Source organism: Osmerus eperlanus, chromosome 26, assembly GCF_963692335.1.
Source record: "Osmerus eperlanus chromosome 26, fOsmEpe2.1, whole genome shotgun sequence".
In the NCBI taxonomy this organism is placed as follows: domain Eukaryota; kingdom Metazoa; phylum Chordata; class Actinopteri; order Osmeriformes; family Osmeridae; genus Osmerus; species Osmerus eperlanus.
Window position 1 is genome coordinate 3368206 of NC_085043.1, and position 16322 is coordinate 3384527.

Here is a 16322-nt window from a genome sequence, read left to right on the forward strand (position 1 = left end):
TTTAGGGGGAAATGGCTAAAGCGTCGGAAATGAGAATGTTTCTTTTGACATAAAGTTTAGGCTGTGGCATTGAAGACAGCAACGCACCACACAAGCTTGAGTTTGAATACATTGTGACATTACTTACTGTACTTGCGAGTCTTGATTTGCTTAAATGTACATGTGCTGCTAGTACACCACGGCACGATACGATACTCGCTGTGCAACAGCACATCTATGCACGTTGTATCCATGCGTCGTTGCTAACGTGTGCTGACGTTGTGACGTAGGCTAGCACTGAGTTCAATTTGTTGACACAAGGCACTTTTTTCCACAAAGACTTAATTTCAGCCTAAACCATGCAACGGAACGTAAATAAAAATACAAGCAACTCAATCGCTACTGAGACAAAACTTTTGACACCGACGTTGTCTATGTAGTCCAAATATTGACGGATCCTTAGGGGGGCAAAAATAAATAATAATAATAATATATATGTGAGAGAACAAGGGTTGTGCTCGCCGAAGGAATGAGAACACCCAATAAACATAAATCTGTGGGCAATGTAGAACAGAAGACAGATTAGAAATATCATATTTTGCTTAAGTTATGATGACTCTAGTGATTAGTGGAAACATTTGAAAAAAAGTAGATAACGCTATGGCTGGATACTTTCTTCCACAATCGACCAAATTGGCTAAACAAGGTATATACATTTAGCTTGAAGTGTAAATAATCTAGCTAGTTTGTTTTTTTTGCAAGTTTCACAGAAATATGCTGAAATCGAGGCTAAACAGTGCTACTACTGTCGTGGCTGCCTGTCATGAATGGCGAAACCGGGTCACGGGTTCTTTCCTGTAATAACTTGCGTTACTCCTACAAACAAATTCTTCGTGACTAAAAAGTTTAGACTTTCAATTGACAATATTGACGACACATATCAAGAAACTTGTCTTTACTCATAATATCATCTCTGATTTCAATTTGAAGCGGTAAATCTAACACTGTAGGCAATCTCCCATGGCAGTGTTTCCCACACATAGACTAATTTGTGGCGGTGCGCCACAGAATCAACACCGCCCGCCACATATTGCGTTTCGTTATTATTATTTTTATATTATCGATATTTAAAACACGCAGCATATTCGTTCAGCTGCATTTCCTTTCCCTGCTCTCCCTCCGTCTCTCTGTCACTCACGTGTCTCTCACATACACACACACAGTCAGAACTTCAGCACACGTTAGCAACGACACTATGCGATATCAGCGAGCCTTCAGCATTAGTACCGTAGCTAAAAGTCTAGGAAAGTTGAGGTTACTTTTCCCTGGGTACCTACGAACATGTCTTAATCTGCTAGACAAGTGGGTTCCCCATCGTTCTTTTAGTGAGCTGTCTCACGAGCCCTACTTACCCGGCGTCATGGAGCCAACCAGCTAAATAGTTATTTAGCACTAGTGTTGCTACCTGCATATATGCAGAAATTGTTTACAATATTTTCAGGCTTCAACCAGTGCTGCTCAAGCAGAAAGACAGGGTCAGGGAGAGAAAGAGATAGATTTGTTAGGCATTGAAGAAAGAGTAGGAGAGGAGGATAGCATCCAACATAATACATATTTAATAATAAAAAAAAAAAGTTCTGTAATGTTGCTTTCTAATCTGTGGGAAACACTGCATGGTATCCTCTCTGGCTATGTTTAGGGAAAAAATGGCTGATGTTGCTCAAGATACATTCATTTTTCACGGCCAGTAACGCCTTAACCAATTATATGTGCTTTTAGCTTATGTTGTCATGAGTATCTGCCAGTTTTCAGAATTAAAATTGGTGTTTGGACGGCAAAGATATTAAGGTGGGAGCCATGGGAAACTGGTTTCCCATATTTGAATTGTCCGTCTGGAAAGGGTTTATCTCTTGTATTCTCATCACAGAATGACCACTTCTGTCACAAGTTTTAGGTTTTGAAATGCATATAAAACTCATTGACCTAGCTCCTGCCAGCAGGAGCATTTATGCCTGCTTTGGTAGCTGGTGAGGAAGGTGAGCCGTTTATGCTTGTGATGGACTCAGCTCAGGGATGGGATAGGACAAAGCTTAGATAAAGCTGGTGAACAAGCTAGGTTCTAACATTCTGACAAGTCGTGTAAGCATATAGAAGTTTATTCTTCAGAAGGATTCTCAAAAATAGAGTCGAAGACGGAATATCTTTCAAAGTCAAGGTGGCTTGATGGTTTATTCAGCACGGCAGCATCAGTACACGTTAAGACACAAGAAGCAACAACCCATATGAACACATTGTCTTATATAGGCTTAATGAGGAATATCTCCCGCCCTGTATGAGATGATTTCACAATGTTCTAGAAGGTTCTCTTCCCATGTTTAGCCAAGGCCCACCTATATTTTGATAACGCCAACATGCGTGCACACTCACTATCTCTAATGTCCGATCAAACCCCTCTCTTATGTTCCCTTTTGTCCTCAACCCCCAGTTCACCCCTTCTACTCTGAGCCCCAGCCCTCACATTCTATCTTCCTTTGGCACCATATCTGCTGTTGTCCTCTTCTCAACCTTCCAAACCCCCTGCTTCCACATTCCTTACTGAGACTAGTTCAAGACATGTTTCTGCTGTGTAGACCATACAGCTCAGACCTAGGCTTTTCTCCTGAGTACCCCTGGATACCACACATATGCCTGCCACCCTGCCCAATAATCAATAAACTACGACAAGCACTAGTGCAACATTCACAACAAATGTTGTTTATTTACATAAACGTTTCTCTATCGCAACAATCAGCAGGCAAGACTAGGCTAATTTAAGTTTAATGTGCTGGCTATAATTTATTATCATAGTCATTAAGTCAACACACAGGCTTGCCAGTCATGCTACAGTTTCATTAAACAAATTAACTTTTTAATTTACATTATTAGATGCTAATATATGATGGTTTCTCTACAGTGTCTTTAAGAATATAGTTGGCAACTCTCACTTCAGCTATGTTCATTTTGCTGTCCAATTCAATCCGTACATTTTTGTTCTATTAAGTACTAAACTATGTGACGCATAAAACTGCTATGTTTACACTGGCACACATGCCATATATCATTGGAAAGCTAAAATTTGTGTAATTCTATTGACTAGTACACAGTGCCTGTGATTCAGTCGGTGATTAAGATGTCAGTGAAACACACAAATACAGTTGAGTTGAACTATACGACTCAACGAAAAGTTGAGAAGGACAATTTTGAGTGAGGAACTGTCCTTCTGAACTGTTTATTTATTTACTTTATTTATTTTTGGGTTATTTTGGGGGTTTTAGTGGAGAAACCTGTTACGACCCTCCCTGAACTTATATGGCTGAATGGTGTAATCCAATGTCTTGGGGCAAAATGAGGGTCTAACAACTATAGCCAACACAAAGCAGACAGGGAGTCAATAACCATGTGTTTATTTACAAAGAAGGCTTAACAGGAGAACAAGGGGACCATGAACGGTGCCAAAGAAAAGAAAACAATAAAAGTGCTAAATACCCTGCCTAATCCAAATAATGCCACCGTTCCTTGCCTACTTTGGTAACAGGGAGTTAGCTGCGTGATGGTAGTGTATTCCCATGGGCGGCTTACCTGTCCCCTCTCTCCTGTGAGCGATTGAACGAACCAAAATAAACCATAAAACGCAAACGACTTAGATTTAACAGACAAAGCTCGTAAGCTACTTCAAAAACACACAACAACGTTGCAACAGAACACGGATGGCTGGCTTCCCAACTGAGGACAGTTCCGGCTTTTTAAAAGGCAGTGGGGCAGACAGACGGGAACATGATTGGGCAGAAACCGGAGCGAACACGATGATCCTGGCCAATCGCGGACAGACACCTGCGGAGAACGATAGGGAGGAGAACGAGAGAGGGGCAAACACAACAGGGGAGACAACACAAACCGCAAGGCCCTATAGGCCGTAACACTCCCGCCCATAAAACATAACCCACGGGTTATGCGTCGATAGCAACACATATGTAGGGTGCTGCACTTGAAACTGTAACTGTCCCGGAACCACAAAACACAAAGAAAAATAAACAACAACAACTAAACACGCGAGGAAGCATCTGCAACCACATTTTCTCCACCCTTTTTTGTTGGATAACTAAGTGGAAACCCTGCACCAAGAGGGCCCAACGCATGAGCCTGTGGTTATGATTGTACATACGGTGGAGGAAGACCAAAGGATTGTGGTCCGTAAACACCTCAACAGGCTGAGAGCTGGAACCCACGTAGACCTCGAAATGTTGTAGGGCCAATAGTAGGGCCAGAGTCTCTTGCTCTATCATAGAGTACCTAGACTGGGCCTGAGAATTTACGAGAAAAATAACAGACAGGGTGATCAATTCCATCTGCATCTTCCTGGATCAATACTGCTCCGGCCCCCAGAGCACTTGCGTCCACCTCCAACTTGAAAGGCTTGCTAAAATTTGGGGCAGAGAGAACAGGAGAACTGCACAAAAGGGTTTTAACAGTGGCAAAGGCAGACTTGCACGCATCAGACCAGGCAAACATCATCGAGGGGCTCAGTAAATCGGTTAGCGGGCTGTAAGGACCCGGTTCCAAATTTCTCAAAACCCGAAGATCAATAAGGTCCGAGCTTATCGATACCGCTATCGAGACTAGGTAGGCTAATATAATGTAACTTATGTCTCGAGAGATAAGTCATGTCATTTTAAATTAAATCACAGGTGCACAAACATACATCGATTGTCTAATAAAATTACTAAATTCAATTGAATGACCTGCCAACCGCCTTTAAACTAAAAGAAGAAGAATTGAATTGGCTCACGCCCTACTTCGATTCATTTCTCATTTTGTTGCTAGCTACGATGGCTGAACGTACTAAGCAGTCAAAGGCTTGGCTACATTTTAATAAAGCCAAAGATAAGGACGAAGCGACGTGTAACATACGTTAGAAGATCATTTCTTGTAAGGGGGGCGGAACACTACTCCTCAACGTTGTGCGTCAGCTAAAAGTAAAATGCATTCGACTGTCTTCGAGAAGCAACGGTGCCAACTCCAGCTGCTGGACAATCCTCCTCCTCCACCCAAGGTATGCATGGTGAGCGCAGTCAGCGCACCACAACTTCGTAGCAAGTATCCATCGTTGACAATAATAAGCGCCAGGGCTCTACAGTGCAACTATTTCACTCGCATATGCCCCTAAAATTTGATGCGTGCGCGAACAGGATTTTTTTTACGAGCACAGTCAGTGTGTGAGTAAAGACTAGCCTTCCCCGCCCCGCTGCTGATCATTCAAAACATAGTCACCGGGAGCATGGCTCTGTGGGCTGCTTTAAACATCTTGTTAAACAATAACAGAGACAGAACAAAATAGGGATGAGATAAGGAAAGTTTGGGTTTGGTTAGCTGGTCATTTAGCTATATCAGGTGCCTTTTGTTGAAACGTGTTAATCTTTTCATAGTCTTGAACAATGACGGCTTGTCAATGTCACTTTTTGTCAACCAACCAATCACAGTCATTTATACTAGTTACTCATCCAGGTTGTGGATAGTACATTTGTAGTGGACAATTGTAGATTTAGCCAGAGCCAGGATCCATTGTGCCAATATGTGCTCCTTTTATCCAGCGTCCTCCTGAGAGCAACACATTCCCCTTGTTCTATTTGACATCTGTTTTACTTAAGTTATTGTTATAAATGTTGTTCAGTAATCTTGTTTACATTAAGTGTGGCATTGGTTGTGTGGGTGCTGCTATGTGTTTAACATTTGCCAAATACATTCATTTAGATGGTGGTTAGCTCAAGCTCACCCCAGAAAAGTAATCGATAGTGGTATCGATAAAGACTCGGATCGTTAAGCAGTCTCGAAAATTGTATTGATATTGATAAAAATTGACGATCCCCATCCCTACTCGTGACCCCCACTTTGAGAACCACTGCTTTAGAAGACCGTTCTGTTCAAACTAGCTAAGAACATTAAATGTAGCGAACTAGCAAGCTTGTCTAAAGCAGTGTTGGGTAAGTTACTTCAAAAAAGTAATTAATTACTAATTCATCAATATTGTATTTAAAATACTTTTGTAATTACTGTCTGAAAAGTAATTTAATTACTCAATAAGTAATGTAATTCATTATTTCTTACAATCCCTATAAACCTTTACCAGATAGACAACAGAAAGGAAACTCTTTCAATAAAGAGTCAAACTTGGAATAGTTTAGCCTTTTAGCTTTTTAAAACATACTAATACTTAAAAGTCCCATGACATGAAATGTTCACTTTAGGAGGTTATTTAATATTAATATGAGTTCCCCTAGCCTGCCTTTGGTCCCCCAATGGCTAGAAATGTCGATAGGTGTAAACCAAGCCCTGGGTATTCTTCTCCTCCTTTGAGAAAATGAAAGCTGAAACGCTCGGTTTAGAAAATGTCCCTATTGTGACGTCACAATAGGGAAGGTTACCCGCCCAGCTCAGACCCTGCAGATTTCAAATATTGCATGACCTCTGTTTCAGCTGAGTAGGCACAATCCTCCTCAAATGAAAAAAAGTCATCAGTGGAGTCAGCAGGCTTACATTTACATTTAATCATTTAGCAGACGCTCTTATCCAGAGCAACTTACTGTAAGTACAGGGACATTCCCCCGAGGCAAGTAGGGTGAAGTGCCTTGCCCAAGGACACAACGTCATTTTGCACAGCCGGGAATCGAACCGGCAACCTTCTGATTACTAGCCCGATTCCATATCCTCTCAGCCACCTGACTCCCAGGCTTGTTGTCATGTTGAGCTTTATGCTGTTGGTCTTCAAGGGGCAACCCACGGCACTCTGTTGTAAGCATTGCCCTAACAGTGTCTTTTTTCTCTTCTCTGATCCAGCGTAACTTAAATTTGGGCAAAGTCACTGCAGCCAGGAGAGCTTCTTTATTGTCCATCATAAAGGAAAAGCGTATCTTGATCGTCTATGAGGGAAAACAAATACATCAGACACTTCACATTATACAGGAGTATGAAAGATAATATACTAATATATTTAAGCCATGGGTAAACCAAGAATTGAGAAATCTCAGATTACCTGAACAATGACATCAGGGAGAGATGCTGTCATCCTAAGCTTGTCCCTTGTTCCAAACTGAGTGCAAACAGTATTTAACGCATCAACTGGAATGTCAGTGATCCTGGACAGGCGTCGTGAAATTAATTCCATCGTGTTGAAGTTGGCACTATTGAGTTTTTTTCTTGAAAAAATACTCTGAAGCCACAGAAGAACGGTTTGCTTTTGTCCACAGTGCAGAACACTTTGAAATTGCATTTTTGTAGATTACTTTGGACTCGTTTGCTTTAAGCCATTTCTCAACATCATGAAAAATTAAGTTTAGTGTGTGTGATGCACATGTGAGGAGGGACTTTGATGGACTAACTGTCCATCAAAGTCTGTGGAGAGTCTGCTCCATATATACAGTTAGGTCCATAAATATTTGGACATTGACACAATTTTCATCATTTTGGCTCTGTATACCACCACAATGGATTTGAAATGAAACAATCAAGATGTGCTTTAAGTGCAGACTTTCAGCTTTAATTTCAGGGTATTTACATCCAAATCAGGTGACCGGTGTAGGAATTACAACACATTTTATATGTGCCCCCCCCCCTTTTTAAGGGACCAAAAATAATTGGACAAACTAACAATCATAAATCTAATTGTCACTTTTAATACTTGGTTGCAAATCCTTTGCAGTCAATGACAGCCTGAAGTCTGGAACCCATAGACATCACCAGACGCTGGGTTTCGTCCCTGGTGATGCTCTGCCAGGCCTCTACTGCAACTGTCTTCAGTTCCTGCTTGTTCTTGGGGCATTTTCCCTTCAGTTTTGTCTTTAGCAAGTGAAATGCATGCTCAATTGGATTTAGGTCAGGTGATTGACTTGGCCATTGCAGAACATTCCACTTCTTTGCCTTAAAAAACTCTTTGGTTGCTTTCGCAGTATGCTTCGGGTCATTGTCCATCTGCACTGTGAAGCGCCGTCCTATGAGTTCTGAAGCATTTGGCTGAATCTGAGCAGATAATATTGCCAGAAACACTTCAGAATTCATCCTACTGCTTTTGTCAGCAGTCACATCATCGATAAATACAAGGGAACCAGTTCCATTGGCAGCCATACATGCCCACGCCATAACACTACCTCCACCATGCTTCACTGATGAGGTGGTATGCTTTGGATCATGAGCAGTTCCTTCCCTTCTCCATACTCTTCTCTTCCCATCATTCAGGTACAAGTTGATCTTGGTCTCATCTGTCCATAGGATGTTGTTCCAGAACTGTACAGGCTCTTTTAGATGTTTTTTGGCAAACTCTAATCTGGTCTTCCTGTTTTTGAGACTCACCAATGGTTTACATCTTGTGGTGAACCCTCTGTATTTACTCTGGTGAAGTCTTCTCTTAATTGTTGACTTTGACACAGATACGCCTACCTCCTGGAGAGTGTTCTTGATCTGGCCAACTGTTGTGAAGGGGTTTTTCTTCACCAGGGAAAGAATTCTTCTGCCATCCACCACAGTTGTTTTCCGTGGTCTTCCGGGTCTTTTGGTGTTGCTGAGCTCACCAGTGCGTTCTTTCTTTTTAAGAATGTACCAAACAGTTGATTTGGCCACACCTAATGTTTTTGCTATCTCTCTGATAGGTTTGTTTTGATTTTTCAGCCTAACGATGGCTTGCTTCACTGATGGTGACAGCTCTTTGGACTTCATATTGAGAGTTGACAGCAACAGATTCCAAACACAAATACCATACTTGAAATGAACTCTAGACCTTTTATCTGCTCCTTGTCAATGAAATAACGAACTCCCATGAGGGAATAACATACACCTGGCCATGGAACAGCTGAGCAGCCAATTGTCCAATTACTTTTGGTCCCTTAAAAAGGGGGGGGCCACATATAAAATGTATTGTAATTCCTACACCGTTCACCTGATTTGGATGTAAATACCCTGAAATTAAAGCTGAAAGTCTGCACTTAAAGCACATCTTGATTGTTTCATTTCAAATCCGAGTCAGGTGGCTGAGCGGTGAGGGAATCGGGCTAGTAATCCGAAGGTTGCCAGTTCGATTCCCGGTCATGCCAACTGACGTTGTGTCCTTGGGCAAGGCACTTCACCCTACTTGCCTCGGGGGAATGTCCCTGTACTTACTGTAAGTCGCTCTGGATAAGAGCGTCTGCTAAATGTAAATGTAAATCCATTGTGGTGGTATACAGAGCCAAAATGATAAATTGTGTCAATGTCCAAATATTTATGGACCTAACTGTATGTCTATGGTCTGCTCAACATCAGTAAATGTCACCTCTTCCTCTGACTTCTCATCAGAATTTGATTTTTTGAACATTCTAAAAGCTTTGAGAAAATTTGACCCGTTATCTGTAACAGTTGCTGTCACTTTAGAGTTAAGTCCATAAGCTGAATGGACTTGCTCGATTTCATTGGCGATTACATCACACGTGTGTCTCCCTCTAACTCTTTTACAAGCTAATGCTGAATGTCCACGTACGAAAGAAAAGGAATCAATCCAATGTGCCGTCATTCCGAGAACTTTTGTTATGGCTCGTCCAAATGTCGGCAGTTGTGGAAATATATTCCAAACTCTCGAATGTCATTTTAAGCTCTGTTTCCATGTCAATCTAACACTTATCTAGGTAAGAGGAAAACGTTTTTCAATCAGGTAGGGCTGCTTTTTTTCTACACACAGGTACTTTGTTTAATATGTGCCTAAAAGACGGAGATTCTACAGTACGCAGCGGTAGCATCTCTTCCACTATGTAGCCTGCAAAAAAAAAATTTAAGCTCACCTTCAGACACTTTCTGCACTGGCGATGTAAAATCACGTTTTGCCTGCTTAATAGGTGTTGCTGAGGTGTTATCAGTCGATGAACATGGATCACTCAAATGTGTTCGTCGATGCTGCCCTGTGAGGTGCTTCAGTAGGTTACTTGTGTTAACCACAGCCGCAGATAGTTTTTTCTCCCCAGGACATAGCTTGCACTTTAATGTTCTTGTCAACCTGTGACAAAAAGGTGAAGTACTTGGAATATTTCCATTTGCTAAAACAGCTATAGCTACTCGCTTCGGCCGAGTCCTACATCTTCCACTTCAAACCGCTAGAGCCCACGCTTATGCAGCAAACTCACGTCTCACGTGCAACTGCACTACAGCTAACGATTTTAAAGAGGCAGCGTTCACTTTTACCCTAAGACAATAAATTTAAATTCAATATTGATTTATACAGAACTGTTTGACTAATTTACAGTATGTAACGCAAGTACATTACAAGTAACTGTAATTAAATGACCTAAAATTGAACAGTGATCCCTTACTTTACTTTTTCAGTGGATAAGTAATTTCCACACCAAACACTGGTCTAAAGACACATTAGCTTGCTAGCACAGCTAGCCCAGAATACCGTATTTATTAGATTAAACGGCACCCTCAAATAAACGTTGAACAAAAAATGAACATTGTGTAATAAACGCTGTGGTGTTAAATAGAAGAAATACTGTATTTCATTTTCCTGACTGTGTTTCATTCGAATAAATAACCAGTGTTGTCCGTGTACATCTACAATTCACGATGCATGTTTGGCTATGTTGCGCCTTTGCTCCACAGTTTCGCTCGTTGTAAACCAACGAATCAGCGCGCAGCTCATCTATATTCATGAGCATACCATGAAAGGGAGAAAAACTCTTGTTTTATTATTGAGTTCTTTCACAGGTTGCATCAGGGCGCATAGAACAGCACCCGGGCCATTTTCAGACCAACCAATGTTACATACCCTATTCGGAGACCTTAAGGAACAGTGTGAAATACCCTATAAAATCTGTCCCCTTTTTAAAAAGTGGAATAAAAAAAAAAACCTTTTTGTCGCCTTCGGCGAGCACAAACCATTGTTCTCTCATATATATTATTATTATTTTCCCACCCCTAATGATCCCTCAATATTTGGACTACATAGACAACGTTGGTGTCAAAAGGTTTGTCTTGTTAGCAATTGCGTTGCTTCTATTGGGATTTACGTTCCGTTGCACGGTTTAGGAGCTTACAACGTTTTTGTGGCAAAAAGTTCCTTGTGTGGCAGAAGGGTCCTCAGTGCTAGCCTAATCACAACGTCAGCAACGATGCATAGATACGACATGTAAGACTGTTGCTCAGCAAGTATCGTGCCGTGGTGTACTAGCAGCATCATACATTTAAGCAGTTCAAGACTTGCATGTAAGTAAGTGTTTCCTCTAATTTAGCCACGGCTAAATTTCTGCCACCACGGTATCAGAAATAGACCTTTTTTTTGTACAGCCCTATCAGCAGTGATTGTTAGAGTGCATGTCGCAGAATAGCACGGACACGCGCTTCACACCGCAGTTGGGATTGCGTGTATGCGTCCTTGAGAACTGTAAGTCGTATAACTTATGTTGTCAGTTTATTTAAGCCTGTTATTGTATGAGTCTATAGTTCTTGCAAATTTAAATTAAGTTAACTGGTGATTTTCCTTGTTTGTATTCTTCCACTGCTAGCATTTTTTCCAACATGACACTAAGCTGAATATAATTGTGAGAATGGCCATTGCTCATGATTTCCCTGTACTGACTCTTCTAAGGTGGAGGAGACCCAATATGCAGTGGACCAGAACCAACTGAAGGAGTTCTTCCCCATGGAAGTGGTGACGCAGGGTTTGTTGGAAATCTACCAGGAGTTGTTGGGCCTTTCTTTCGAACTTGTGGAAGGCGCCCCTGTGTGGCACCCAGACGTCTCACTCTACTGTGTTAAGGACAGTACATCAAGCCAGGAGCTGGGCCAGTTCTACTTGGACCTCTTCCCACGGTAAGCATATTTTTAAATATCCAAATAGTTGTATGGACTTCATCAATCCAATGTAGTGATTTTACATAATTGGGAGTTTTTGTGTTTGGTAAGGCACAACCTATATTCTCTTTCATATTATTGGGTGTGACTGCCTTTGCCAAGGCGCAACCTATAGTTTCTCTCTTATATATTTATTTATTCTTTATTATTTTCACACCCCTAAAAAACATATTCTTGCACTACATAGACAATGTCTGTGTCAAAATGTTCATCTTGGTCCCGATTGCATTGCTTGTATCCGCGCGAACTTTCCGTTTGACAGTTTAGGCATAATTTAGAAAAGTTAAGCTAACAGTGGCTAACTAGCTAGCCACAGTCACAAACCTCACTAATGTCACAAACCTCACAAACCCATTACCTATAGTAGAACATTAGTTTAGCTGGGCTAGCTACCTAAAACAGCAAGACAGCTGCAGAAATGCCACAGGCAAAGGCCAGGGTGATAACTATTTTCTCATTTAACATTGTGATAAAAAAATTACATTTGGAAATGTAATGTACAATACAATATACGTTGATATTATTAGTACATCTACTATCGGAAACAGTAGTCAATTTTTGCTATTTCACTGATGCGTTAGCATTAGCCTGTGTTGGATGACACATATGACAGCAGGTTGTAATACATCGGTTTTCAATCGTTAAAATAACTAACTAAATAAGAGGGTACAATTTCTGGGGAAATTGTGAGGTGTGCTTGCGTCCGTTGCAGATGGGTCTGTTTTATTGCTTACATTTTACAACTAATATTTCCGTATATTTTAAATAATTTGCCTATTTTTGAAGATTACATAGATTAAAAAGCATACATTTGTTGCTGCTCATTTACACTTGAAAATTCTAAGAGTGAAGTGTAGAATGAAACAGGGTTGTCTTCTCATTTCCCTTAGTGCAAAAGGTAATGGTGATAGGCTTTCTGGTAGCCTCACATAGTTACATACCATACCCCAGATATGGTGTGTCTAGGGCTGAAAAGGGGAATGCAACTTCTGACCCAAGCACGTACGTTACGATGGTGGACTATGTAGGGAATACCGGACACCAGAGATATACAGTGAGGGGAAAAAAATTGTTGATTTGAACAGTGAGGGACAGAAGAACAACAACAAAATACTGAAAAACGCATGTTGAAATTGTTATAAATTGGTTTGCATTTTAATGAGTGAAAATTGACCCCTCTGCAAAACATGACTTAACCCTTGTTGGCAATCACAGGGGTCAGACGTTTCTTGTGGTTTGCACACATCTCAGAAGGGATTTTGTCCCACACCTCTTTGCAGATCTTCTCCAAGTCATTAAGGTTTTGAGGCTGACCTTTGGCAACTCGAACCTTCAGCTCTCTCCACAGACTTTCTATGGGATTAAGGTATGGAGACTGGCTAGGCCACTCCAGGACCTTAATGTGCTTCTTCTTGAGCCACTCCTTTGTTGCCTTGGCCGTGTGTTTTTGGGTCATTGGTCGTGGATGGGTATTCCAGCATGACAATGACCGAAACACACGTCCAAGGATAATTGCTTTGTCAGTGGCAAACGTACACAATCAGCAGGGGATCCCAAAAAAATTCCCCTCACTGTATATGTAAATAATGTTTATTTTAAACTAGTGCTGTCAGTTAAATGCGTTAACGGCGTTAACGCAAACTAATTTTAACGGCGTCAATTTTTTTATCGTGAGATTAACGTTCTTTTTGGCCTAACAAACCTTGTCGTTTTTTCACATGCTGTTGGAACAACTACTGACGTTAGAAAAACTACAACACCACAGCGGATCTAGCTAGACCGGAAACAAAACAACCGGCACACCGCACACACTTGTTTGGGCTTGCGAGCCGGCTAAAGATACGTTTTGAGTGGATGGCGAGCGCGAGACGCTGAAATGGATGCCAATAAGATTCTGAATGGAAAATGTACTTTAAAAAAGTTGCCAAATGGTTCCATTGACAAGACCAAAGTGATCTGTGTGTTTTGTCATTGTGAACTGAGCTATCATTGCAGCACGTCCAGTCTGAAATACCACTTGATGGCCAAGCACACAGCTGATGTGATTTCTCCGCCCCCTCGTTAAAGCCAACCGATTGCCGATGTTGTTTTCAACTTAAAAAAAAAACCTTTGCACTAGGCAATCTGATCCACTTTTCCATGTTGATGAGAGCATTAAAATGAGAAAAAAGAATTGGACAAAAAGAAATCAAGGGACATTTAGAATAGATAAAAATGTGCGATTAATTGCGATTAATCACGAGTTAACTATGACATTAATGCGATTAATCGCGATTAAATATTTTTATCGTTTGACAGCACTATTTTAAACTAGGGAACGGAGAGTGGTGCCAAATAAAAAGAGTAAAATGTCCTGCCTTACAATATACCAACTACACAAGTACCCGCTCCTTACCTAATGTTCTTCAACAGGGTTTTAACTACGAGATGGGAGAGTAGACCCATGGGTAGCTTTCCTATCCACTTATTCCTTGTCGGGGAAACGTAAAACACGACACTTGAGTGTACACACAAAAAGGTACAAAGAAACTATTACAAAAATACGTACAGCTCAAGACAAAGCAACTCAAGACAGCTCTCCCTGACAACACTCGACACTATAACACGCGACAAGTCAAATACACACACAAGACTTGGTCTGGAGGTGACAGCGAGTGGGCTTTATGTGTAGGGATGGGAGTTGGCGATTGGTCAGTATGGGATGGACAGGTGAGTGGTTGGCTGAGGGAACCGGCATGAACCCATCAGGACAGTTCTATGAGATTGATGAAGTAGGAGACAAAAAGATGGGGAGAGAACACAAAACGAAACACAAATATAGCTGCAAGCAGCAATGGGGTGGCCAAGCAGGTCAGATGCCCCAGAAGAAACTTAGGACATCCTCAGAAGAAGGTTCCGAGTACACGCAGCAAGTTTGGCGTGAATCCATCAAAGATTTGCTTAGATACGACACAACTTTCTGTTTGACGGTTCTGCTGACGATTTTGGCTGTACCGGACAAACGGTATCAAATTATTTTGATAGTTTGTGTGAGGATTGCTTTGACTATATACAGCTAGACTACAGGTAGCTAGCGACTGCGGTGTACCTGGCTTCCTTTGCAGTGGCTTACAGTCTCACTAAACAGAGAATCAGAGGCATGACAAGCTCGTTGGCTTTGGCTGGATTCGAACCTCTGACGTTGCCGTTGCCAGGACACCAATTTATCCTAGTGAGCTATTCTCAGTGGTGGAAATCAGAGTTCAGTTACTGGGTAAAAATATAAGCAGTTTTTCCTGTGGCAAGCGGTTGTCAGATTTGGCCCAAGTTTAAACAGCTGTAATTCAGTCCTATGTCAAGGTGATTGTGGTCTGAAGATAATCTGTGCCAAATGTGGTGAATATTTGATAAGTTAACAGAATTTTCAAGAGGCAGAATCCCCGCAAAGCAGCTGGGCCGGACTCTGTCTCTCCAGCCACTCTCAAGCACTGCGCTGACCAGCTGTCTCCGGTGTTTACCTACATCTTTAACACGTCCCTTGAGATATGCCATGTGCCAGCCTGTCTCAAGTCCTCCACCATCATCCCTGTGCCCAAAAAGCCAAGGCCAACAGGACATAATGACTACAGACCCGTCGCCCTGACCTCTGTGGTAATGAAGTCTTTCGAGCGCCTGGTGCTGGCACACCTTAAATCCATCACAGACCCTCTACTGGACCCCCTGCAGTTTGCCTACAGAGCCAACAGGTCTGTGGACGATGCAGTTAACATGGCCCTCCACTTCACCCTACAGCACCTGGACTCCCCAGCATCCTATGCCAGGATCCTGTTTGTGGACTTCAGCTCTGCCTTCAATACCATCATCCCCGCCCTGCTTCAGGACAAGCTCTCCCAGCTGAACGTGCCTGATTCCATCTGCAGGTGGATCACAGACTTCCTGTCTGACAGGAAGCAGTGCGTTAAGCTGGGAACACAAGTCTCTGACTCCCGGTCCATCAGCACTGGATCACCCCAGGGCTGCGTCCTTTCTCCTCTGCTCTTCTCCCTGTACACCAACAGCTGCACCTCTAGTCATCTGTCCGTCAAACTTCTGAAGTTTGCGGACGACACCACCCTCATTGGGATCATCTCTGGTGGAGACGAGTCTGATTATAGGTGGGAAGCAGCCAACCTGGTGACCTGGTGCAGCCAGAACAACTTAGAGCTCAATGCTCTTAAGACAGTGGAGATTGTTGTGGACTTCAGGAAGAATACAGCCCCACTCACCCCCATCACCCTGTGTGACTCCGATGTCAACACTGTGGAGTCCTTCCGCTTCCTGGGCACTATCCTCTCCCAGGACCTCAAGTGGGAACTGAACATCAGCTCCCTCACCAAGAAAGCACAACAGAGGATGTACTTCCTAAGGCAGCTGAAGAAATTCAACCTGCCAAAGACAATGATGGTGCACTTCTACACAGCCAT

The 16322-nt window shown here is 42.1% G+C and overlaps 1 protein-coding gene across 1 annotated transcript in view; it reads left to right on the forward strand.

The window, feature by feature from the left end:
• The window catches only part of thop1 (thimet oligopeptidase 1), a 91472-nt gene that overhangs the window by 41354 nt on the left and 33796 nt on the right, over nt 1-16322 (forward strand). Inside the window, exon 9 of the mRNA XM_062452669.1 lies at nt 11615-11838. Within this exon, the coding sequence (XP_062308653.1) occupies nt 11615-11838 (224 nt within the window). The remainder of the gene's footprint in view (nt 1-11614; nt 11839-16322) is intronic.